This window comes from Chelonoidis abingdonii, chromosome 4 (genome assembly GCF_003597395.2).
Source record: "Chelonoidis abingdonii isolate Lonesome George chromosome 4, CheloAbing_2.0, whole genome shotgun sequence".
NCBI lineage: Eukaryota > Metazoa > Chordata > Testudines > Testudinidae > Chelonoidis > Chelonoidis abingdonii.
In genome coordinates, this window is record NC_133772.1 from 4,526,194 (window position 1) to 4,548,759 (window position 22,566).

At 50.5% G+C, this 22,566-nt stretch overlaps 1 protein-coding gene across 1 annotated transcript in view; it reads left to right on the forward strand.

The window, feature by feature from the left end:
* The window catches only part of LOC116815074 (integrin alpha-D-like), a 29,014-nt gene extending 17,872 nt beyond the window's left edge, over positions 1–11,142 (forward strand). Inside the window, exons 10-28 of the mRNA XM_075064640.1 lie at positions 285–409; positions 1,102–1,250; positions 2,704–2,844; positions 3,146–3,352; positions 3,544–3,674; positions 6,093–6,250; positions 6,403–6,557; positions 6,710–6,841; positions 7,463–7,536; positions 7,754–7,895; positions 8,061–8,174; positions 8,701–8,780; positions 8,933–9,011; positions 9,547–9,654; positions 9,878–9,961; positions 10,110–10,223; positions 10,446–10,538; positions 10,716–10,826; positions 11,020–11,142. Coding sequence (XP_074920741.1) covers positions 285–409; positions 1,102–1,250; positions 2,704–2,844; positions 3,146–3,352; positions 3,544–3,674; positions 6,093–6,250; positions 6,403–6,557; positions 6,710–6,841; positions 7,463–7,536; positions 7,754–7,895; positions 8,061–8,174; positions 8,701–8,780; positions 8,933–9,011; positions 9,547–9,654; positions 9,878–9,961; positions 10,110–10,223; positions 10,446–10,538; positions 10,716–10,826; positions 11,020–11,142 — 2,320 coding nt within the window. The remainder of the gene's footprint in view (positions 1–284; positions 410–1,101; positions 1,251–2,703; positions 2,845–3,145; positions 3,353–3,543; positions 3,675–6,092; positions 6,251–6,402; positions 6,558–6,709; positions 6,842–7,462; positions 7,537–7,753; positions 7,896–8,060; positions 8,175–8,700; positions 8,781–8,932; positions 9,012–9,546; positions 9,655–9,877; positions 9,962–10,109; positions 10,224–10,445; positions 10,539–10,715; positions 10,827–11,019) is intronic.
* Positions 11,143–22,566: the final 11,424 nt, after the last annotated feature.

The following is a 22,566-nucleotide window of genomic DNA, read 5'->3' on the forward strand; positions in this document are numbered from 1 at the left end:
TGTGTATGGGTAGGGTTTTGTGGCCTGCCTTGTGCAGGAGGTCAGACTAGATGATCATATTGGTCCCTTCTGACCTATGAGTCTATGAGTCTATGAGTGTTACTGAAACTTGTGGTGAGGTTCACAACACCCACAAACAGCCTTTCAGGTACAATGGTAAAAAGTCCACACAGTGTTCACGGCTTATTGAGTAAATGCACATAAGCACACGGATTACCCCAGGAAGTAGGTGCAATACAAACCTCTCAGAGATAGCACTACACAATGGGAACTGTTTGGCCCAGGTCACAGCAAAAGAGCTTTACAACGAGTCGGAAGAAGATACAAAAAGGGGACAATGACGTCATGGGAGGCCTCAATCTCCCTACAACAACACACCTGGAAATATCTGAGGGGCAAGGACAGAACTGTGGGAAGTGATGGTCCCAGGCTAGAGGGATTTTTAGCCTGAGTAGGAAAACCTGGGAAAACCAAGGCAACTTAAGAATGTGCTGCCTATTTATCACTCAGGGTGAGAGTCTGCTAATTTGTATCCTACCTGTCTAGCGTGTTATGCTCAGTTTGCAGGTTTTCTTTATTTATTAAGGTAATCTGCTTTGTTCTGTTTGCTTTCCCTTGTAATCACTTACAATTTACCTTTTGTACTTAATAAAGTTATTTCTTGTTTATAGCATAACCCAGTTTGTACAATTCATACCTGGGGGTGCAAGAAGCTGTGCACATCTTTCTCCACATTGAGGGAGACAGTGAATTTTTAGGAGCTTGCTCTGCACAGATATCTCTGTACAGTGTAAGACAGTATTGTTTCGAGTTTATTGCCCATAAGGGTGTGCACGTGAGTTCCAGCTGAGTCCTCTCATATAGAGTTGATTTCAGTCTGTGTCTGCTGCTGGGTGTGGCCCTACCTGTGTGTGTGTGCTGCACCACACCAGAGAGCCCTAATTCAGCAAAAAAGGAAGAGGAAATCTAGGCTGGTGGAGCAGGAAAGGCTCAGTAAAACCCAGTGCATCAGGTGGCATCCCAGATGGGAGGGTCCAACCCATCACACTGTTGTACGGCTGTTTCCCATGTCACCTCCCCATGTCTCTCTTTTCCTTTGAGGTTATTTATCTCAGATCATCACAGCCAATGGACAGAGCATCTACATGGTTGGGGCCCCTCTATGCCAAGGCACCGGCAAAGTCCTCCTGTTCAGCCGAGATACCAAGGGTGGGGAATGGACACCTGGACCAGAGCTGTTGGGGGATCAGGTATGGGGAACATTACAGGTAATGTGGATTGTGGGTGTGAGAGAAGGAGAGGGCTGGAGGAAGCCTGAAAGCTTCTGACATCATGTAATATTTGTGTTTGGCTTCACCTTCAGGAACGATTCGGTCAGAGAGCCTCAGGCAGGGGATAAACTTGACTGGTTTAGAGAACTGCACCGCAGCTGACATTCAGCATCTCTCCAATATCCCACCTCTGTTACCTTCACTTACAGTCTAGACGGAACTCATAAGGTGGATGCGGACAGAGGCCCAGAGCCACCAAGGGACTTAGGCATCGTGATGCTGCAGGGAGGCACCTGCCTCTGCCAGCGATCGATGAATGGCGGGAGGGGAGCGAGAGACACAGACACTCTTCACCTACCCCACATCTTGGGTCTCATCCAATAGGCATGCCGAGATATTCATAAACCAGCTGTAGGAGACAAGAGAGGTTTCCCATATAGCCTGGGGGTTAGAGTCCTCATCTAGGACATGGGTGACCTCTGATTCAAATCCCTGCTTTGTCTGATTAGGAAGAAGGATTTGACCAGGTAGCTGCCCTATCTCCAGCTGTAGGGTGGTTGTGATTTGCACGTGTTCTGTGGCCCAACTGATAGTTAGTTACTCAATTAAAGTGGAACAACTTTAACAGGGGAGACTGAGGGAGCCCACATCAGAATATCCCACAGCTCAGGGGTTAGAGCACTGAACTGAGAAATAGCAGGTGTCTGTTCAATTCCATCTCCTCTGACCACACCTACCAGAGGAGTTAGATGGAGCAGCACCTGTCATCCCCTAGTTTGTGGATCATGCTGGGATGTGGGGGGAGAAATAGGCACCGGGCAACTGCATGCTTAGAGTAAGACAGTAAGGCACATGCCTTGCCCTTGGGACAGCAACAGAGGAGCTTCTGCTGCAAAAACTTAGGCACCAAGTCAGTTTAGGCACCTACAGGGGTCAGCAGCAGCCAGTCAGAGGTTTTGCGGATCACAGAAGCAGTAAAGTCCAGGGGGTTAAGCACATAAATACCTTTGTGGATCTGGGCTAGAGAGACTCAAGCAAGGAAATAACATTACTAGTGATATTAACAGTGTCTGTAAAAGATCACACTACACTAACAAAGTGAATTTCTCCAAGTTCCAATTGCCTGTACATGCCACCTAAACAAAACTTATAACAGTGGCTCAGTCAGTGATGAACCTGACTTGTGATAGCCCAACCTCTAAAAAGAATTGCACCACAGTTAGCATTCAGCATCCCCGGCCCTCCAAGATCTATCTGCCTGTCTGTTCAAGAACACTTACAGTGATAGCGCCACCGGCTGCACTTTGGGAGGGTGAGGGTAAAGATGGAGTGGACATTGGGACTGAATCCTTATCCCCAGAGGGTAGAAGGGTCCTAGTGGGAGAAGAAGCAGAAGGTGACTAAATTAAGGGAGTGTTATCTTCCTCTCCAGACTGGCTCATATTTCGGGAGTATACTGTGTGCTGTGGACCTCGACAGAGATGGGAACATGGACCTGATTCTAATCGGAGCCCCAATGTACCATACACCTCTGAGTGGAGGACGGGTCTATATCTGCCCAATTAACTTGCCGGTAAGAAAGAGGGGTGCAGCGATGGGGATGATGGGTGGCCGGGGGTTCTCGTTTGCCGGGACTGCTGTGATGCTGTAACAATTAGTATTGCAGTAGTGGGCATGGTGCACCAGGAAGCAGGGTAGAGGGTCAGTAGGGGCCACTCTTCCCTCCCAGTCAGTTCTGGCCCCAGTGCCCCAGAGTCGGGAGGGGGGACACACAGTATGCTGCAGAGAGGGGGAAAGGAGCTTGGTAGGAATCACTCTCTGATGACACCAAGTGCTGATCCTTTCCCATGTGTCTTTTTGGATCGGGCCTGCAGGGGACGACAATGATCTGCAACAAGACACTACATGGGCAGACGGGGGAAGTGTCTGGGCACTTTGGGGCCAGCATGTCTGAAATCGGGGACATCAGCGGGGACGGACAGATGGACGTGGCCATCGGGGCTCCTATGGAGAATGACAATCATGGGGCCTTGTACATCTTCCATGGGGAAAAGGGAGGCCTCAGTCCCCAGTACAGACAGGTGAGCCCAGCTCCTATGGGGAGGGGTCAGAACACAGCCCTGAAGGGACACCATGGGGCCCACTGCCCCCTAGTGTCCATTATACAGTATACTCACCCCATTCCTAGCCCTTATCCTCTGCTGCCCCCTAGTGCTCATTATATAGTACACTCACCCCTTCTGCATCCCTTACTGCTCTCTCTGCCCCACAGCGCATAGAGGGGTCACAGTTTCCCAACAGGCTGCAGTACTTTGGCCAGGTTGTCAGCGGCGGGACAGATCTGACGGGGGATGGGCTGCCGGACATCGTGGTGGGGGCACAAGGGCAGGTCCTGCTGCTGAGGTAAGTAACTCTGTGTCGTTGCACTGCTCCGCACGACAATCTCAGGCATTATCTACACTAGAGAGTATTTTCGATACAAGTTATGCCAACAATCAAAAAGTGCAATAATTTCATCACTATTCCATGTCCACACTATTGTCCTTGTGTCAGCAGAGCGCATCCACACTTGGTGCCGTAGCACTGAGAGTGAGAGCAGTGCACTATGGGTACTTATCTCGGTGTGCTATTCACCACATTCCACAGCTAGGTGTTGTGGGAAGGCAGAGTGGATCACAGTGCATCACAAGTGTGGAATCAATGTCCCATGATGCAGTTCTTTCCATCCCAGCATTCCATGGGCTTTTAACTGCATTCTGTGGCATTTCTCAGTGTTTACTGTGCACCTACCATCTCTTTCTGAAAAGATGGATCCTGCACTGATCTCTACTGTTGTGGTCGCTGTTACGAATGGTCATGCAGTGGATGGTCATGCAGTATATCATGAGCTTCCAATTTGAACAGGAACCAGAATTGCCTGAGCTGCTGTGTGCCATGGAAAGAAACAACACCAGACTACTTTTGGCATTCATGGAGCAGCTGAACACAGTGGATCATCGCTTCTGAGCTTGGAAAACAAGCACTGATTGGTGGGATCACATTGTTATGCAGCTCTGAGATGATGGGCAGTAGGTGAAGAACTTTCAGATGCAGAAAACCACCTTCCTGGAACTGTGTACAGAGCTCATCCCAGCCCTGTACTGCTAGGACACCAAAATGAGAGCTGCCCTCTTGGTGGAGAAGTGTGTGGTGATTGCAGTGTGGAAGCTAGCAACCCTGGACTGCTACCAGTTGGTTGTGAATCAGTTTGAAGTCCATTGCAGGGGATGTATTAATGCAAGTGTGCAGGGCCATTAATCAAATCCTGCTACAAAGAACCATGACTCTTGGCAATGTACATGAAACAGTGAACAGCTTTGTGGAAATGGGATTCCCGAACTACGGCAGGGTGATAGATGGAACACATATTCCAATTTTGGCCCCAGACTATCTTCTAACAGAGTACATCAACAGAAAGGGGCACTTCTCTATGTTACTGCAGGCACTTGTGGAGCACCGTGGGTGTTTTGCTGACATCAACGTCAGGTGGCCAGAGAAGGTGCATGATGTGTGCATCTTCACCGGCTTGCACAGAAAGCTGCAAGCAGGGACTTTCTTTCCAGACCAAAAGATTCCAGTGGGGGATGTTGAAATGCCCATCATGATCCTGGGAGACCCAGCATATCCCTTACTCCCATGGCTCATGGAGCCTTAAATGGGAAACCGGGACAGCAGCAAGGAGCGCTTTAACAACAGACTGAGTAGATGTGGAATGTGCCTTTGGCAGATTAAAAGTGCGCTGGCAATACCTTTAAGGAAGGTTAGATCTTAGTGAGGAAAATATTCCAATGGTCAGAGCTGCCTGTGGGGCTAAGGGTGAAAAGCTTGCTTGAGGTGGAGTGCTGAGCCAGATCACCTGGCTGCTGATTTTGAGCAGCCAGATACCATGGCTATTGGAAGGACACAATGGTGGCTATTCGAACAGGGAGGCTTTGAGGCAATATTTTGAGACTGAGAACCAGTAATCTGCCATGCTTCATGAAGCTCAGTTATCTGTAGTGTAGAGAAGGCCGCACTCATCAGCAATACATTGTGTGTCTGTCTGTCTGTCTCATCTGTACTGGAGAAAGGCACAATCATAGCTTTGGTGCAGTGCCGGCAAGTTGCATGAGCCTATGGTGCTCGGGCTCCAGGAATATTCTGGGCCCGGGGGCCTGTCTCCAGGAAAGTTTGGGTCTGAGTCCCACCTGCTGCCCCCACACACCTCCCTGGTTCCTCCTCTGCCCTTGCTCCTCTTGGCTGAGGTGGGGCTGAGAGTCGGGGAAGTGATAGTGTTCATGGCACTGTGGATTTGTGGGTAGGGGTGCTGGGCATAGCATGTCCAGGGAGTGTGGTGTGGGGGGGCTCTGCAACTGAAACCCATCCCACATCCAAACTTCTTCCCAAAGCCTGCACCCCCAAACCACCTCCTGCTCCCAAACTCCCTCCCAGAACTGGTACCCCCTCCTGAATCCATACCCTCTACCCCAGCCCAGAGCCTGCAACCAACACCCAATCTCCCTTCCAGAGCCTTAGGCAGGGGTGTGTGTGAGGCAGGGTGTGTGGGAGGACAGGACTTGGACCTGTTCTGGGCAACCCAAAAATTATACAAACTTGCTGCCCCTGCTTTACTGCTCCCTTCTCTTCCCCCCAGCATCTTCTCTAGCAGAGCTGCAAATCCATAACTTTTCTCCTTTGGGTTCTGTGAGCACATCCAGGCTGGGTGGGAGGCTCTGTGGAAGGAGGGGGCCTGGCCCCATTGCAAAGAGCAGCTGGGTGACTGGTCTGTTCCCCCCATGGCAGGTCCCGGCCGGTGCTCAAAGTCAGGGTCGACATCAGCTTCCAGCCCTCAACCATCCCCACCTCGGCCTTCGACTGCCAGGGGCAGGAGCAGCTCAACACCGAAGCCAGCAGGGCAGAGGTCTGCTTCACCGTCACTAAGAGCACCAAGGACAGCCTAGGTCAGACCAAACCCACCCACTGCTCCCCTCCCACCTGAGCCAGCCTGTCCCCTGCCCTGGGGATGGATTGGAGCCAGTGCCCCCTAGGGGGGAAAGGCCCCATGTCCCATTCAGATTCCTGCTCTCAGTCCCTCATTTTCCCTGCTCCGTAGGTGACGGGATCTTCAGCACCATCCAATACAGCCTGGCCCTGGACCCCGGGCGGACGAAGATCCGAGTCACCTTCAACTCCACCGGCCCTGTCCTGAGCAGGAAGCTGCAACTCAGCATTGAGAAGAAATGTGAGAGATATCAGATAATGTTACCTGTAAGTGTGGGGGTGTCCCGGCTCCTTCTCCTCCCACTGCGTCTCCCCCTCCAACTCTGCTCCTTGCTCCCAAATCACCCAGAGAACAAACCTCTCTCTGGGTCCCAGCTCCACTTTCACTTCAGGGACCCAACATTCTTCTGTCTCCCCAGCTCTGTCCCAAAGACATTCTGACCCCCATCACCCTACACTTCAACTACACCCTGACAGGGGAGTCCATTGCTGCCGCCGGTGGCCTCAGACCCATCCTGAGCAAGGACTTTGTGCCACAGTCTCCAGGCTTGGTAAGGTTCCAGGGCCAGGCCCCATGGTGGGTCTGCTGCAGGGATCGAACCAGTGATGTTGGCATTCAAAAGCGAGAGACTGCGAAGTTCAGAGCCAGCAGCGGCTTCCTAACCCCCTTACAGAGTATGGACACTAGAGGGCGACAGAGATGGATGTTGAGTTGGCCTTGGCTAGGGACCTGTCTCTCCTCTGAGGGAACATTTCAACTTCTCCTCAAAGTTCCCAAAATTTCTCTCCAAAAAACAAAATATTTTTGGCTAAAAAAATGATTTTTTCTGAACATTTTTCAAAACTTATTTTGGCCAGGGCCCCTTAGAGGGGAAAGGCCCCATGTCCTGTTCCCCATTCCCCTATCAGCCAGGCAGGCCCCCTGCCCTGGCACCCCTAGAAGTGTGATACTGTTGCTGGCCAGAGCCAGGAGGTGGAAGGAGGAGGAGGGCTATGGGTGAGTGGATGAGTGGCAAGGGCAACGCTGATGATGGGTTTAGCTGTGCCCCAGTGCAGGGGACTGGGAGGTGCTGGGGTAACTGGAGGGCACCTGCGTCCCTGCAGTGTCACTCTGGCAGATGGATGCTGCAGCCCTCTCCCCATTGACCCCTGCTCTCCTGGTCTCCCCCCAGCTCCCGTTTCAGAAGGGCTGTGGCACGGATGGCCGCTGCGATGACCAGTTAGAAATCTCCTTCAATTTCTCTGGGTAAGTCACCGAATCCTCCTCGCAAAAACACCCACCATGGGGGGACCCATCCAGCTTGATCACAACTTGGATTTCCAGTGCTGATGGATTCTGGGTGGGGGGCACTGCTGTGGCGAAGGTCGCAGCACTGGGGTCCTTGGCTGGGCACTGCTAGAGGAAATTCACAGAGTAGCCAGGGCACTGCCTTCAGGAAGCTCCCCCCTTTCTCTCCCTTTAGCTTGAGCACCCTGGTTGTGGGGGTCACCCCTGAAATCAACACCACCGTCTCCATCCAGAATCATGGTCAGAATTCCTACAGCACCACAGTGCAGTTCTCCTACCCAGCCGCGCTGTCCTACCGCCGGGTCCTGCTGCTCCAGGTACCCCAACATACATCGGGTATGAGAGGCAGCCTCTGCAGGGGGTGCTGTGCTGCAGAGAGTGGGCAGGGGACTTGTCAGGGGATGCTGCTCTGCAGGGAGCAGGCAGGTGGTCAGCAGGGGGTCTATGGCCCCGTCTCTCACCGGCTGGTCCCCTGTGGTCAGTCTAACAGGAGGTTCCTGGCCATTAAGTGCAGCTCGTCGGAGGGCTCAGAGGAGCAATCTCAATGGAACAGCATCTGCCACGTCAACCACCCCATCTTCTGGAGCGGGGCCAAGGTAGGGACAGGCCCTACCTGTGGGCAGAGAGGGGCAGTTCCCTGGGGTCAGCCCAGCTGTGACGAGAGATGTGCTGGAGAAAGCGCCCAGGGGAGCCCGGCGAGTCAGTGCAAACAGAGCCCTGAGGTCACTCCGGGGCTGGGGTCAGGCCCTACCGGGGCTGGAAACAAAGAGGCAAACTTGGGGGGCTAGAAATCAGACCTCACTGTGGGAGAAAAGAACAAAGGGAGGGGCTGTTCCCTCCCCCATTTGGGGTCCTTAAAATGATGGTGAATGGGGTGTTTCATGGCACAGAGCCAGCTGAGGTCTCTGGATCCCAAACCAAGTTAACACTGTTTAATGTTGGACAGGGACAGAGTCATGTTATCACCCTTTGCCATTCTGGGGCCATTTATTCCATCTAAATTCATACAATAGCACCCCCCCCCACCCGCCACCTATCTTCCATGTCTGCCCCGCTCCCGCAGTCTCTGGCAGTTCCCCAGACGCTGAGCCCACTGGCTCTCTCACCCCTCATGTTTTCCAGGTCGTCTTTCTTGCCACTTTCAATGTCTCCTCTGAGGCTGACCTGGGAGACAGGCTGCAGATCACGGCCAATGCCAGCAGGTGAGGGGGCTGTGCAGGGCCGGGGGGCGGGGTGGGCATGGGAAGGGCTGCACCAAGAGCAGGACAGGCGACAGCTTGGTGGTGCAGCCCCCTGCACAGTATCTTGCCTGCTGTTCCTCACATCTGTCTCTTGGCCCCTCCCCTCCCCCCAGTGACAATGGCGGCCCATCAACCGAGCGCATGATTCCGGGCAGAGCTTGCGTCAAATACGGCATCTTCAATCATCCCCAGGTAGGTCAGTGTGGGAGACGAGAAGAGCGCCCCTTTGGGCCCCTGTTCACTGCAGCACAGGCCCTGTACGCGCCGCACAGGGTCTAGTGCAGCACGATGTGCACAGGGGTAGTGGCCCACTACCTTCTGTAGCACAGCGCCCCCTTTGGACCATGACCACCCCACCATCCACTCTCCACCCATCCCACAACCCCGTTCTCTCATTCTTTCCATCGTTTTCTCCCCCAAGCCTCGATTGAGTCGACGCAACGTACTAGAGCTCTCCGCCAAGAGCAGGAACAAGAGTGCCAGTACCACATGGACAAGGTAGGCCAGTGGTGCACAGGTGGAGGGGGAAACAGGGCAAGAGGGAGGGATGAAAACTACCTGAGTTAGATTTAGTGCGTTACAGCATGGAGGAGTGGGCAGGGAGCCAGGACTCCTGGGTTCTATCCCAGCTCTGGCAGGGCAGTGGGGTCGAGGGTTAGAGCAGGACGGGATCAGAGCTCCTGGGTTCTCTTCCTGCAGTGCCCTATGGAGAGTCTGTTTCTTTCAGGTCAAGAACCTGCGGCAGCGAAGCGTCCCCATCTCGGTCACGTTCGAGTTCCCTGTGGAGCTGAGCGGGGTCCGGGTGTGGGACGCCTCTGAGGTCGTCCCCTCCAAGGTACCTGCCTCTCCCTGCCCTTGTGTGTGTGAGATGGGCCCAGTGATGCCTGCTCTGCCCTACAGCGCCCCCTGCTGGGGCAGGCTGCTTAGGGAAAAAGGCCCCTGCCCCAGCCCCTGAGCCAGCCAGTCCTGTGCCCTGGTGCCAGATTGGTGCGCCCTAGAGGGGAAAGGCCCCGTGTCCCCTTCCCACACCCAGTAACACCATGTCTCTCCCTCCCCAGCCCGAGCTGGCCCAGTGCACCAGTCAGGCTGAAACGCCTGGTTCGAAGGACTTTGTGAAGCAGATGAGCGAGCGCCCCCTGCTGGTGAGTACAGACCAGTGCAGATACCAGCAGCTCTTCTCCTTCTTCACTATCACAGACAGCAAGTGCTATAGACAGATCCAGACCCTCATGGTCATGCTGGGCCCCTGCACACCTCCTGCCTCACCCGGCAATATCCTTCCACCCCTAGGACTGCTCTGTAGCCACCTGTAAGAAGATCCGATGCAGAATCGCCTCCCTGGAAATGCAGCAACCCCTGGAGTTTATGATCAAAGGGACCATCAGCTTCCAGTGGGTCTCCCAGGTACAAAAGCTGCCTCTCCCTCTCGGCACCAGGAGAAGGATCCCTCCCCCTGCATATGTGAATAGCCCTGGTGCCCCTCCCCAGAGGTGGCTGCATCTCAGTGCTGGGCAAGGGATTCCTCCTATGTGAACAGCCTGTAAATTGCTCTGGGTCCCTCTGGGATGATGCTCCAGGCTAGTTTGTGTCATTTCCGGTCAGGAATGGTGAATTTCTCTGTTCCAGACTCAGCAGCAGAATGTGAGTCTGGTGAGCGAGGCCCGGATTGAATACGAGAAGGAGAAATATACCCAGAAGGAGGGATTCATCCAGTGCCAGGTACAAGAGTGACTGTGCCTGGGATAGAGAGAGCATTGGCCGGTGGTTAGAGCTGAGAGCCAGGACTCCTGGGTCCTGTCCCTGCTCTGGGAGCAAGTGGGGTCTGGTGTGTTGGAGCAGGGGCGGGTGATGGTGCCAGGACTCCTGGGTCCCCATCTCACAGCTCCTCTCCCCCAGGTGCAGACGGTGGTGGAGCGCTCCAAGGTCTATAACTACCTGCCCATCATCGTGGGCAGCAGCGTGGGGGGCCTGGTCCTGCTGGCTCTCATCACCGCAGCCCTCTACAAGGTGAGTGGGGCAGGGCCTGGACCCCTCCCCCACAGCCCATCATCCCAGGGATGGGGCCTGTCACTCTCCCAGCTGATGGAGAAGGGACACGGATCATTCCTTCGGAGGTTCCCACAGCCCGTCCCTCTACCTCCTCGGCCATGAGCCTGTGTCTGTCTGGCTCTCCCCCTCTCCGCCCTCTGTCTCCTTCCAGCTCGGCTTCTTCAAGCGCCAGTACAAGCAGATGATGGAGGATGCTGTGGAGGGCGAGGGATCTTGCCTGACCCAGAAGGCAACTGCTGGCAACCCCCCTGCTTCTGATACCCCCAAACAATAGCCCCCCATGTGCTCCCCTAGATGAGTCACAGAACCCTCAAATTTTAATTGCTAAAGCTGGACACCCTCACTCTGCCACTCTGCTTGTCCCCGTCCCCCACAGGCACGAGTTGCCAATGTTGCCTCCCCACCCCCAGCTTTGCCTCCCTCTCGGTTGCTCCAGATCCACCCCTGCCCCTTACGTTTGCCATCTCCAAGATGCAGAGAGACCGGCCACTGCCCATCCCCCAACCATCAAAAGAGGTCCTAGTGCCAACTAGAGCCAATCGTTACTCAAATTAGGCTGGGCAGAAATCTACTGACCTTTTTATAATTTTGATGGAGAACACGAAGGTTATTTTTATAGGCATTTTTTTTAGAATTCTATTGATTTAAATTTTGATGTGGAAAATTCTGGGTTTTAAGCATCTCACCCCCATTTTTATCAATTTAAATGATCTCAGTTGTGGGAATTTGTGTGTGTCAGGGTTCAGGCCATATGTGAAGGTCAAACAGTTATTTAATAGACGTTGAGATTCAAAAAATTAAAGCTTTATAACTATGCTTGGAAGGACTGGATTTTTACTGGTAAATGTTGAATTCATCACACACAGGCAAACTGCTGGCAAAATATTTCCATCGCTAAAATTCAAAATTTTCTGCTTGAGAACATACTGGAGTTTGATTTCAGGCTATTTACTTTGTATATTTTGACATGTGATGTTAATAATTTGTGTTTGAATAGTTATAAAATGTGACCTTTTAAAATCTACATCTGTTGTCTTTACAGAATTACGGTTTGATTTCCCCCTATCGCCCCCCCCCCCCAGTAATTTTCCACAACTGAACATTTAAAGGAATAAAAAAAATTTAAAATTGCTTAGAAATAAACAGTCCTGTTCATGGAAATTATTTTTAAAAAGAATTCTGCCAAGCCTATTTATAACCTTTAAAAACAGAAATTGTCGACATCACATGTCAAATTGTACAAAGTACAGTGACACCAGTATGGCCACAAGTTTTCTACACAATAAGGTGGGATACTAGAAAGTTCTCCAGGAGCATTTTTCTTTCTTTGTCTAGCTGCACATTTTGATTGTTATCAACAGAAACATCTTCCCTTGGTTTGGGTGGGGGCGGGGTGTGTGCGGTGAAACTGATCGCTGGCAACAGGCAAGGAAGGACAAAAAGTGGCCAGGCCAATTAAAAATCATCCAGGTGGCAACACTATGTGGGATACTGTGGATCCATATCCTGATGGCCCTTGCTGAACAAAAAACCTCCCACCCAGAGCGTCCCTGGCAGGGCTGGGAGCCAGGACTCTTGGATTCTATCCCAGCAGCTGTGGAAGGGAGTGGGGTCCAGTGGGTTACAGCAGGAGGCCTGTTCTCAGCCGGTATCTGAGCCATGCTCAGCACAAGGGGGGCCCTGATCTCAGTTTGGGGCCTTGAGGTGCTACAGGATTACTTCCAATAAAACCAAGCTCTCAGAGTCATTCGCCTGCCAGGTCTGAAGTCTCATGTCACTTCAAACTGTCTCTCAATACTGTGTGTGTGTGTGTTTGTGGGAGTGACAGGGGCTGTGCTGTCCAAGCTTCCAAACCACACAAGGAAATGAAATCACTTTAAAACTGATTGAAAAGAAAAAAATAAATGACCCTGTTCTGTAAGTGTAGCCAGAGGAACTCCCTGCCACATGTAGTAATGAAGCTGGGACCAAATACGTTCCGTATTCACACCCTACGTACTATTGTAATAATCTTTGTACAAGGTCTGCCTTGTGAGGTATAATTCAAAAACTCACAAGTTGTTGATCAGTATTGTCCTGATAAAATATATCTCAACGTTGTATGTAAAGTTTTATAAGATTTCCCTGTATGGTGTTACTAACCTGTGTTCCCAACCCCACAGCCTTGCTCATGTGGAAGTGGGCAACCAGATGAGGTCTCAAGAAAGGAATGTCCCTGCCTGAATTTGCCTTTAGGCCGTAAACGGTCATCAAGAAGAAAGGGAAACCAAACAAGTTCAATTGTGTGAGGAAAAGCCAGCTGTGAACTTCCTTCCACATAAACTGTGTGTGTCCTAGTGCCCAGCTTGAAATGTTTTTCAACAGTGGGACTGAAACTATAAAAAGGAGGGACAACCCCTCCTTCCCTGCCCAGGGCATTCGCTACGCCTGAAGAGAGAAAGGAAGTGTTCACTGGGTGCTGAGGAAGAGGGCCTGACGTACACAGTTTGATCTGGAAGGCAGATGAAAGCATGTGGTGAGAAACTTTGCTTGAATAGGATATAGTTTAAGTTAGGCACTAGTAAAAGTCTCATCTTTATTTTCTTTGTAACCATTTCTGACTTGTATTCCTCATTAGTTGGATTCCCTTAGAATCTCTCTCTTTGTAGTTAATAAACGTGTTTTATTGTTTTATCTAGTCTAGTGTGTTTGAATGGAAGTCTCTGGGTAACTCTGTTTTGGGGTGGTAAGTTGTGTGCACAGGAATAATCTTACAGGAATAATGGACTTAATATGATTTGTAGTGTCCAGGAGAGGGCTGGGCAGTACAGGACATACATTTCTGGGAGAAAATCTAAGACTGGGTGTGTGTTGGGGTCACCCTGCTGTATAACCCAGGCTGGTGAGAGCCAGAGTGTAACTCAGGTGTGGTTAGCAGGCTGCAGTTACACACAGACACTCAGGATGTGAGTTCCATGCTCTTAGGCTGTTTGCGAGTGGCCCAGGTGGAAGTTATTTCAGCGAGACTTTGTAAGGTAGCCAAGGCTGCAGGGCCGAGGGGTGACAGAACTGCTCATTAGCCTGGATTGTACCCTGGCATGTTAGAGCTCTGTAAACAGGACTCTCACGTGGGAGTAAAGAGGTTATATTCTCTCGTGTTTGGCACTGGCGTGACCGCTGTTGGAAAGCTTTGTCCGCTAAGCCATGTGACATAATGTCCGTGCCACTCAGGAAAGACAAGAAGTTCAGGCGCTTCAGTGCTTTAAGACCTATATCATCACTTTGATGCCATAATTAACCTAAGCAGTCCATGGCGTAGGCTCACCCAATAGTCATTCCTCAAGCCTACTATGGGCTTTCCGGTCCTAGGGAAGTGTGTTTCCCAGATAGTCTCATTAAAGTTCCTAAATTCCCATCCATCATCTTGGTAGAGGGCTGGTGGGTTCATTTTGTGTCTCCTTAATGATAAAATATCAAGACATTTTTCTCAAAGCAGCTCTTGGGTTTTTTTTAAATAGCAAATCTCCCAGCCGCCCTCAACACCCCTGCTCCCCCTTGTAAAGCCGAGCTGGTCACTTGGCCTCTGGTCTCCTTGCACCATAACAAAGGGCCGTGCTAAGCATTTGCAAAGCGCTCCATATAGTAAATGATCATTAGTGTTAGTCCAAGGGGATTGTTCTCTCCTTCTCTTTCTAGAACTAGGTAAAATGAAAAAGGAAGCCCAAGAAGGGTGTTCCCCCATTTCCCATCTGGCTGATAAGTCTCCCCTTGTGCACCTAATACAGAGCCTTGTGAGTTTCCTAAGTCAGTATTCTGTCTGGGCTGGAGGCTTTTGGGATACATTTTAGGGAACACATAGTGTACAAAAGCACAATGGGACAAGTTTTAGAGAACCCAAACAGCTCTCATGCATTCAACCTAGATGGATGATTGTGCATTGGGGCAGGGCGGGAGAACGAACTTGATTCCCCTTGGGAAAATGACCATCACTGAAAAATCCTTGAATATTCTCAGCTCCTGGTCTTTATTCACTTCCTATTCAGCCCAGGGTTTCCTTTTTCAGTGTGAATGAAATGTATTCCAGTTGTAATCACAACCTCCACGTGACGTTGCACCTCACAATGCTTTATGGAAATATGCTTATAAATGTATATATGACATAACTGACATATGTTTTATGCAACTTATGCCATGTAACATATCTCTGCAAAGCTTATGACCTACTGAATATATTCATCCCATTTGTATACATGTATCATTTTTGTATTCGAAATTATGAATGTTGACAGTGTACTTAGTAAGGCTGATGGTCAGCTTCTTAAGACAGGAATTTGCAAGTTAAGTCCCCAATCAAGAAACACTGAATGGACAATGGAGCCGTAGAAGACTCCAATCCACATAAGAAGTCTACCTGGGGACATTCAAAGTAGCATGTGAACAATGGCTGCCACCTGTAAAGTTCTGAGTCATGCATGGACATGTGACTTCCCCATGTGACTCCAAAATTCCAGCTTGCTGCTGGATTCTGCATAGGAGAGAGAAGGGGGTCTCCACTCACAAGAGAGTCCATTTAAGCCCCTGGGAGGCCCCTCCATTTTGTCTTTAGCTGACTCAAGAGACAGCTTCTCCACCCCCAAAGGATACCTGAAAGAAACTGGAATGCAGGACAGTATCCACAGGGGTGTGAGTGATTGCCAGACCCAGACTAGAAGGAGCCTAGTCTGTAAAAGAAGCTTATTGGAACATCTCTGAGGGTGAGATTTCATCTGTAATCATTTTCTTACAGTATTAGGATTAGACTTGCATGTTTTATTTTATTTTGCTTGGTAATTCACTTTGTTCTGTCTGTTATTACTTGGAACCACTTAAATCCTACTTTTTGTATTTAATAAAATCACTTTTTACTTATTAATTAACCCAGAGTATGTATTAATACTTGGGGAGGCAAACAGCTGTGTATATATCTCTATCAGTGTTATAGAGGGCGAACAATTTATGAGTTTACCTTGTATAAGCTTCATACAGGGTAAAATGGATTTATTTGGGGTTTGGACCCATTGGGAGCTGGGTATCTGAGTGCTGGAGACAGGACCACTTCTTAAGCTGTTTTCAGTTAAGCCTGCAGCTTTGGGGGGACATTTTTCAGACCTGGGTCTCTGTCTGTAGCAGGCTAGCATGTCTGGCACAACCAGGCAGGGCACTGAAGTCCCAAGCTGCCAGGGAAAATGAGCTCAGAAGTATCTCAGCACATCAGGTGGCAATTCCCAAGGGGGTTTCTGTGATCCATCCCATCACAGTGGCGTAGTCGTCAGGATCTGTGCACAGCTGATTGCTTTGAGATACTAAAAGCAGCAGAGAATCCTGTGGCACCTTATAGACTAACAGACGTTTTTGGAGCATGAGCTTTCGTGGGTGAATACCCACTTTGTCAGATGCATGCGATACTGGTAGTGATTTTACTTTGAGATACTGGTAGTGATTTTAAGTGAGTTTTGGGTGTGGTGGCTGGAGAACAGACAAAGTGGTTACTGGTTTGTTATTTCCTGTTTGCTTATTTTGGGGAATGGAATAGAGGCAGGAAAATCAGCAACATGAGCAAGAGTAAGATGCAAAAAAACCTACAACTGCACAGGTTGCAAATGGCTGAGAAAGAAAATGAACCAGGGCCGCCCAGAGGAGGGGGCAAGTGGGGCAATTTGCCCCAGGCCCCGGCTCCGCAGGGGCCCCCAAGAGAATGATCGAGGCTCCCACCTCCGCCCCTCTCCTGGAGCCTCAGTGCAACAAGCAGCATTCCCGCACGGCGCTGCAGCGTCCATCCGGCGGGCCTCCTGAGCTCCGCCCCGCTCAGAGCCACTGGCAGGGGGCGGGGCGGCGAGCTCGCGGGCTGAGAGCGAAAGGAGCTCAGGAAGGCCGGCAAGGAGGCGCGCTGCAGCTGTTCAGGGGCGCGCGTCGAGCTCTGGGTGAGCAGGGGGCAAGGAGCTTGGGGCCAATCAGGGAGGGGCAGAGTTGAGGGGCCGTCAGGGGACAGGGAACAGGGGGGTTGGATGTGGCGTCAGGGGTTTGTCAGAACTCTGGGGGTGGATAGGGGTTGGGGCAGTCAAGGGGACAGGGCAGGGTGGGGTCCCGAGGTGGTGGTATGGTGGGTCGCTGGGGGATCGGTGAGCGACGAAGGAGCAGGATTGGGGTCGGGGATTCGCAGGAGGGGGCGGGGGGGCAGGAAGTGGGTGGGGGTCGGATAGGGGGCAGGGCCAGGCTGTTTGGGAGACCACGAGCCTCCTTGCCCTACAGCTCATTCACAATTTGGAGACCTTGCAGAAGAGCAAAGCTGTTAGGTTATCTCCTAGGGCTACCAGTCGCTTCACTTCTCAATGCCAAATTATAGTCCATATTTAATTTCAGTGCCATAGGGAGATTTCAGTCAGGGAGGGTAAGCTTCATTTAAAATTAGCCACTGGATGGAAGGATCACATGAAGAAGAACAATATCCTCCCAACCTACACAATGGAGAAAACCTAGCACGTGAACCCCGTCGACGTATACAGCCACCTACGCCAGCTAGCGTTTCCGACTCATGCCGAAGTAAGGAGGACATAGAGATTAAGCTCGACTCCCGGTCGCCGGGCGGTAAAGAATTTGAAGCATTATACAGAGCACTGTAGACCTAGGTGCTCAGCGCGGACCGGCGGAATCGGCACGTCAGACTATAGACCCGTGGGGCGGCGAGCCGAGGCCGTCTGAAACATGTGATGGGCTGATACCTCCGGAGGACGCCCGCATAAGCCACACCTCCGATAAGCGGACGGTCGGTAACGGTATTCGTAAACCCGACATACTAGAAGTTAAAAAAAAAAAAAACAAGGCTCAAGGTGGTCAGACCAAGCCCACCGGGAAAATCACAATCGAGTGAGACAGCTGCCGCATCACACCTGGCACCGTGGGGTATGGTCATCCTTAGTCTTCACGTGGAAACGAGGTCAGTACTACCGGAAGTCACTCCCACAACAGGCCTGCATCTGTTCCAACGAGGACGACACATTGAACCGGCTCAGTGGCCGAGACTAAATGTCGATCAGATGACCCCCAGAGCAGAGCGCCTGAAACAAGTAGGGCCCGAAAGGAACGTGATCGGCCTAGACCATAACACTATGCGACCCGGTGCTTCCTTTTACCGTTACCACGGGAAGATGCTGCAGAGCCCGGAATCAACCATGTAGCATCGCCTGTTTTGGCAGAGATCGGCGGCCGAGACCGCCCTCGCTTTTAGAGACCGTTTACACTCCAAATTAGGCCCCCGCTCCCGCTGCATTCCCTGAGCTTCCAGAGGTAATCAATGTTCACAAACTTTTGTCTGTGTGACCCTTTCACATAGCAACATCTGACTGTGACCCCCCTCCTTATACCATTGAAAACACTTTTTATATATTTAACACTATATAAATGCTACGGCAAAGCGTGGTTGATGGAGCTGACAGCTCCAACCCCGGTAATAACCTCGTGACCTCCCTGACGGGGTCCCCACTCACCAGTTTGAAACCTCTGGGTTAATTTAATTTTAGCACCCTGTGTCCATTCACAGCATGTCGTATTTGCATTCAGTTTTCACCTAGCTCATTGCCAGATTCTGGAAACAAGCCTTAAATCTCAGGTCGTGGAGTGTGCATAAACTATGCTAAAGGACAAACCACATAACCATCTCCAAGTTTTGAGGACCCCATGAAGCCAGTCTCTGAAACAGATAAATCATGGATTAAGTCTATAATGGCTTTACCAGCGATGTGTAAGAATGGTGTCCCTAGCTCTGTTGTCAGAGGTTAATGATGGAATGGAGGAGAGAGATCCACTGATCATTACTTTTAGTTCACTCCCGCCGGGGCACTTGGCATTGGCCACTGTCGGTAGACAGGATACAGGGCTGGATGGACCTTTGGTTTGACCCAATATGGCTGTTCTTATGTTCTAACCTAAACGAAGCCAAAGTTATGGATATGAGTCAAGGAAGCCAGCAGTGTATCAGAAAACTGGAAAAATCTCTGACTGGATGGGCTCAGGCATTTGGTCACAAGCTGAGGTGGTTTAAAAGCTTTGGATTTTTTTATTGTTTCTTTAAACAATCAAACACAGCAAGCAGCAAAAATTTGACCACACAGTTCTGAAACCTCAAACCATGTTCAGGGTTTGGCTAACGAATTTCAGATTTTCAATTAAAAAAAAAAACAAATTTTAATGGAAAACAGACATTGTCCATGATTTTTTTCTGCTTTTTAAAAACCCCTAGTTTTCGATCCAAAAAAAGTTTTCATGGAAAATATTTGTCCAACCTTTTTGGTGAGCTTTAGTGCCTTTTAGTGCTAGCTGATGCTGAGAACCAGTGATACCTTGTAAAGAAGTTTTCTCAAAACTGGGTTTGTGCTGAGATGTGGAAGGTTTATTTTTCCCAGGTCTGCCCGTGGAGGGGAGCACGAGAATATAGTATTGCAATTTTTTTCTGGAAGGGGCCCCCAAAATTGCTTTGCCCCAGGCCCCCTGAATCCTCTGGGCAGCCCTGAAATGAACATAAAAGACAGATGGGTTTAAAACAAATGGACAGTTAATGCAGAGGCAGCCAGGGAAAAAAGAGCCCTGGAGTCGACAGACCGAGAAATACAAGTCAGACTGAGGCCCAGTAGCGTGAACTGGCTGTTATGGAGTGGAAGAGACAAAACCCTCCAGCTGCTGGCTCCACTTCCCCAGAAATCCACAAATGGGAGTGACTATGTCCACGGTATGATGAATCCAGCGATATTGCCGAATATTTCATCACCTTTGAGACACTGTGCACCCTCCATGCAATCCCTGAAGATCAAAAGATGACCACATTAAAAGCAAAATTGACTGGCAGAGCTCTGGACATATTCAATAAAATGCCTATTGATGATGCTTCAAACTATGGTAAATTTAAGTCACTGTTTTAGAAACAGTTTCAGATTACACCTGAAACCTATAGGGTTAAATTAAGGAGTCTTAAGAGGGGATCTGGATTGAGTAATGTGGCTTACGTAATGACATGAGAGATTTGTTAGATAAGTGAGTGAGGGGAAAAGGCATTAAAAGCTTTGAAGGAATGTGTGATTTGGTTACTCAGGAACAGTTCCTGAATATGTGCAGCGATGATGTAAAACAGTATTTGTGGGACAAAAAGGTGGGTGCAGTCGGGGGATTGGTTGAGTTTGCAGACTCTTATGAGTAGTCACAAGCTGTAATTAAACATAAACCACAGGGAGGCTACAGGGTTGGGAAAAAGCAAAATCACCATTTTACCCCGGGGGAAAAGGAGGCTGGGCATTCACCTCCCCATTCCCCTGTTACTTGCCTCAGGACTCCTGGACAACCAGGGGATCCCAGAAGGTGCTTTCACTGCAATTCCCCAGTGCACCTGAAAAGCAGCTGTCCCAAATTAAAGGAGAGTAAACCTCCCTTGGCCCATGGTTCAACAAAGTGTGGTTCCAGATGCTAGTGTTTTGACGGGGCAGAAGACCCACATTAAGGGGATGGGGACTCAAAGGTTCCCTGTACCCTTGGCAAAAGTTCATGTGGAGTGGGAAGTTATGGAAGGTGATTTACTGGTGGGGATGCTTGAGAACATCCCCGCAGACATGTTGCTGGGAAATGATTTTTTCAACAAAACTAGGACTGTTAGTGTGGTAACTTGCAGCATGAAGAATGGCTGTGAGGGGCTCCCAGAGGGGGAGGAGACAGAACTGCCTGTCAGTGAGGAGGTTGTTCCAGCTGATGACACTAGGTCTGATGCAGCTGAACACTAACACGTCCTGCCCCAGAGAACATGGGGGTGAGTCACTCGGAGGGAATCCCCAGAAACAGAGTGGGGACCTTGGAACCCAAAGAGAAGGTGGGGGAGGGTCCCATTGACACAACAGTGCAAGGAGGCAGGGTGCTTCCAAGTATGGGAGAGGCAGAACCAGGCCTCTGCCTGACTGAAGACAACAGACTCCCAGGGGGTGGGGGCAGGGGAGATGCAGTCAGTGCCCAGGGACAGGGACTCTATCTCAAGGGTTGTTTGTCAGGAATTTGCAGCTAAACAACGGGCTGACGCCTCCCTTGAGAGCATAGGAAAGTGTGTCCAGGATGCAGGGGTGGGAGTTCATTGAAGAGGACAGGAAACTGTATAGGGAGGCCCCTGTAGGGAAAAACCGAGGTGTCAGTCAATCCTATAAGCAGTTGGTTGTACCCAGCCAACACCAGGGGGAATTAGTGCTGGTAGCACACAACAGTCCATTTGCTGGTCACTTAGGGGTACAGAGGACGTATGAGAGGCTGAGGAGGAATTTCTACTGGCCAGGGATACAGAATGATGTGAGAGATTATGGTAGGACTTGTGCGATGTGTCAGGAGAGGAAGAAACCAGGGGGACCCCAGAAGGCTCCGCTGCGTCCCTTGCCTGTCATCCAAGAGGTGTTCCAAAAGGTGGCAATGGACATAGTGGGTCCTATGCCGCACCCCACTCAGAGGGGGAACACGTATATCCTAGTGGTGGCAGACTTCGCCACTCAGTATCCTGAAGCAATCGTGCTATCTAACATAGAAGCTGAGACAGTCGCAAGAGCCCTGCTCACCATATTCAGCAGAGTGGGCTTCCCCAAGGAGATTTTGTCTGATCGGGGGACAAATTTTATGTCACAGTTGTTCAATGAGCTATAGAAGGTGTGTGGAGTGAAACAGCTTGAGACGGCCCCCTACCACCCCCAGGCCAATGGCTGGTGGAAAGGTTCAATGGGACCCTAAAATCCATGCTGGGGATGTATGCCAAGGAAAGGGGCCAAAGTTGGGGCGAGTTATTGCCCTTCCTGCTGTATGGCTACAGGGAGGTGCCCCAAGAGTCCATGGGATTTTCTCTGTTTGACCTTCTGTATGGGAAGAAAGTGAGGGGACCTCTCAATCTCATCAGGGATACCTGGGAAAGATGCAATACGGTGAGGGAGGAACCTGTGAGTATGTTCAGAGGTTCAGAAAGGAGTTGAAGGACATGATGGCAATTGTCCAAAACAACCTCCAGATCAGTCAGGCCAAGCAAAAGGCGCGATATGACAAAAATACTTGTAAACGCACTTTTGACATAGGAGATTTGGTCATGGTTCTCAGCCCTGCAAAAAAATTCAAGATGCAAAACTCCTGGGAGGGGCTCTTTGAAGTGGTGGAAGTGGCGAGTGAGGACACTTATAAAGTTAAAAAGTCCCTTGATGATGCTGTGCCGCAATTGGTACATGTAAACAGATTCAAGGCCTATCACAGCAGAGTGGCTGGGGTAAACATGATCTGTTGTGTCAACAGGGAAACTGAGGCACACCCACTCATCTGATGGCTGAATGCCAAGATGGGTCAACCCTGGAAAGTATGGAAATCTGTAGTGAGCTGACACCGGTCGAAAGGGAGGAAGTGTTTTCAATGCTGCAAAAGCACAGTGAGGTATTTTCCAACAAACCAGGGAGGACACACTTGCTGTCCCATAGAATCCTGATGAAAGAGACACAGCCCCCCCTCCCCCTTTCCAGGCCTTACAGGGCCACCAGGAAGGTGAAGGAGCAAATTCATGCTGAGATACAAAGCATGTTGGACCTGGGGGTGATTAAGGAATCTGACAGTGCGTTGGCTTCCCCTGTGGTCTTGGTCCCCAAAAGGGATGGCACCGTTAGATTTTGTGTAGACTCTAGAAAACTCAGTGCTG